This window comes from Drosophila ficusphila, unplaced genomic scaffold (assembly GCF_018152265.1).
Source record: "Drosophila ficusphila isolate 14025-0441.05 unplaced genomic scaffold, ASM1815226v1 contig_414, whole genome shotgun sequence".
Classification (NCBI taxonomy): Eukaryota; Metazoa; Arthropoda; class Insecta; order Diptera; family Drosophilidae; genus Drosophila; species Drosophila ficusphila.
In genome coordinates, this window is record NW_025064328.1 from 2,837,648 (window position 1) to 2,840,686 (window position 3,039).

The following is a 3,039-nucleotide window of genomic DNA, read 5'->3' on the forward strand; positions in this document are numbered from 1 at the left end:
GTTTTCAAGGGGTTAAAATAAGCAATTAGTTGGATTTTCGACTAGGCGCTCAGCAAATGCGCAGACGTCGAGGCCAGAAACACAGAGGAGGCCATTCTGCTCTTCCATTCCAGCCGAAATGAGAAAGTTTCAAACTGTTGCCGCGCCGCTGCCGCTGCTGCTGCTGCTGCTTCTTCTAACGAGGCAGCGGCGCAGGAGTTGGCCGCAGGAGGTAGTGGAGGAATACTAATGGATGTGGGCACGCGGGAGGGGGAGAGGATGGAGGTGGAGCTCTCGGTAACGGCGGGGGAGTCCATCCCGCAGGTAAGCCAGCCACGCATCCGACGAGCGGGAGCAGGAGATAAAGAAGTTTTGGAGGTGCAGTCGTTACACAGAAAATAAAATTCCAATACCAATTCAATAGCTTTAAAGACATTTTCTTCTTATGTGATGATCTGAAAAATGACAGTAATTGTAGAGAATATACTAAGTAATACAATGTTAAGGCTTACACAAATTATTTTTTAAAAAAGTAAAAGCAGTAGTAAATGATGATAGTGAACTTATATTTAAGAGGCATTATTTTTGAAATCACTATCATTTTGTCGTTGCATACTTTTAGACGACATACCAATTATTGTAAAATAACTAAAGATTTGTTTTCTGAATTTTTAGGAATGTATAATAAAATTAAATTTTTAAAAAAAGAATTATTGAAAAAATTAGAAATGATTAACTTTAAAATAAATTTACTTTCTATTTATCATTTATTCTTGTTAAGAGTCTGGCTTCAATATTAAAAATATCCACTAAAGCTAACTAAAATATAAAATGGAAATATGTTTTTTCGCTGTGTACTTTCCTATGTGGAAAAAAACCTTTCGCCGTTTGTCTGTGCAAAGCTTAATTGGCATCCGCTGATGAGACTAGCAATTAGCATGGACACGAACCGAAGCAAAAATGAATAATGGCCAACGAAAGACATATTTTGCCATGTTAGGTAGGGTCAGGACAGCAGAAGATAAGAATGTGGAAATATCAAGTCAGATACACAGAAATAAATGTTAGTACATTTTTAAAGGCTAAGAAAAAACTGGATATTTTTACTGTATAGTTAAGTGGGTTTCCATGTTTATAAGAAAAATCTAATATGATAATTACCTGTAATTGAAAAACAAATAAATCACCTTTAAAGGTGCAAAATATATAAAATGCTAATAATAATATGCCTTTTAAGGTCACAAACTGAATTGCTTATAGACGGACAACAATATCTCAATTATTTTGTAGTACTAGCACAAGATATCTACAGAAATAGATCGGCAAGCTTCCAGAAATAAATAACCAGAATGCGGCACCGATAAACATTCTAATTGTGATCCGCCTCCGGAACAAGTCATATTTGCTGCCGGGTCGAATGAATCACGTTAATCTGCTGGCAATCAAGATATACCCCTATATTTTTACATAAGACACCTATGACAGCTAGGCGACCATAACTCTCCGCCGAGGCTTGGAGCTGCGCTCTTCCATTGAGCTGCCAGACGCGATGACTTTATATGGCCAAGCGCCAAGCGACGCGCCATTGTCTGCCACCGATCGAAAGTGCGAGCCCGTGGAGGAGGCAACCTGAGGGTACACTGAAAAAAATTATCTAAAAAGGGAGTTCGAATTCAGATAATATTATGTATCAATAAACTTTTTTTTTGGCATTTATTTAAAAAACTAAACAAACTCTCTTATTTTCGAAAACATTAATCTTAAAATAAACTTTATTGATTTTATTTAATTTTTTTGTAATTGGAAGATTCTCTTCAGTGTCTGAACCCGTTTTGAAGCTGTCGGAAGAAATCGCGTTAATAGTCGCGCCCCTGACGTCAGCGGTTCGAAATACTAGCAAACAAATCGCGGGGGTCGACTCTCTGCGGCAAATAACGATCATTTACATGACAAGTTTTGCTCACAAACAAGATGAAATCATATTTTAGAATACGACCAGGTCGACGGCGAGTCAATCGTGTTTGCAAACGCAAAGTGAAAAGATCGACAGCTGAGCAAAATAACAAAATCCGAAATGCCGCTGCGCAGGAAAGAGGACTATATCCCCATCAAGTGCGAGGGCTGGAACGGAAAGTTCGAGTATCCCGATGGAGCCGTTAACAACGTGTCCAAGATCCGTCGCCAGAACCAGAACGTGACCAATACCAACAACTTCTACGGATTCAACACGGAACCCATTGTTTTGCCCACCGAATGGGATGGAACCTTTGTGAAGAGCGGCGAGACCCGTCTTAAACAGGAGCGCAATCGTTCCGATGACCAGGACTACTTCAAGTACAACACTGAAGCCACTGTTTTGCCACCAACTTGGAGCGGGGAATTCGTCACCGATCCCACGGATGTGCGCATCAAGCCGGAAAGGAACTTCTCCGATGCCCGGGATTATGCGGAGGCCTCTCGCTTCAAATTGGTCCAGCACTGAGTGAGATCCGATCCTCCAGAATTCATTCGAACTAATCCTGCAAGTTTTGAGTTTGTTTTGGTTTCGCATTGTTCCCCTAACCTAAGCGTTCGTTGTATATTACCCTTTATGATATTTATTCGTATACTTAATAAACAGTAGCAAAAAAAAAATAAACTAGAAAGTTCCATTGTGCATTCGCCTTGGTTGATTTAACGTGGGCGGTGTAGATATTCAGTGACCAATTATGGACAATAATTCGATCGGGTTAGCAAAGTCATAATTATAATATTGGTTGAGATCAACAACAAAACAGAGATTGCCTTTTACGAAGTGTATAGGAAAAAAGCGCTTAGATTTCAAAACGCAGTGATTCAACAGAAATTGATAATATTTACAATCTTTGTTTTATTATTAACCAATCTCTATACCTTTATAACTTCCCATAGAATGAAAAAGTTATTTTGTTTGAACTATTTCTATATTTAAAAAAGTCAAATGCAAAAATACATTTTTCTTATTCATTACTTGAAACGACTCAAAGAACATTCTTTATGATCTTATGATCTTTTATCATATCAGAAAGAATGTTATACTTT

At 38.4% G+C, this 3,039-nt stretch overlaps 1 protein-coding gene across 1 annotated transcript; it reads left to right on the plus strand.

The window, feature by feature from the left end:
- Nucleotides 1-1,983: 1,983 nt before the first annotated feature.
- On the plus strand, nucleotides 1,984-2,637 carry LOC108094781. The gene has a single exon (XM_017195554.2). The coding sequence runs from the start codon at nucleotides 2,054-2,056 to the stop codon at nucleotides 2,459-2,461; it is 408 nt and encodes a 135-aa protein (XP_017051043.1). The 5' UTR covers nucleotides 1,984-2,053; the 3' UTR covers nucleotides 2,462-2,637.
- The last annotated feature ends 402 nt before the right edge of the window (nucleotides 2,638-3,039 follow it).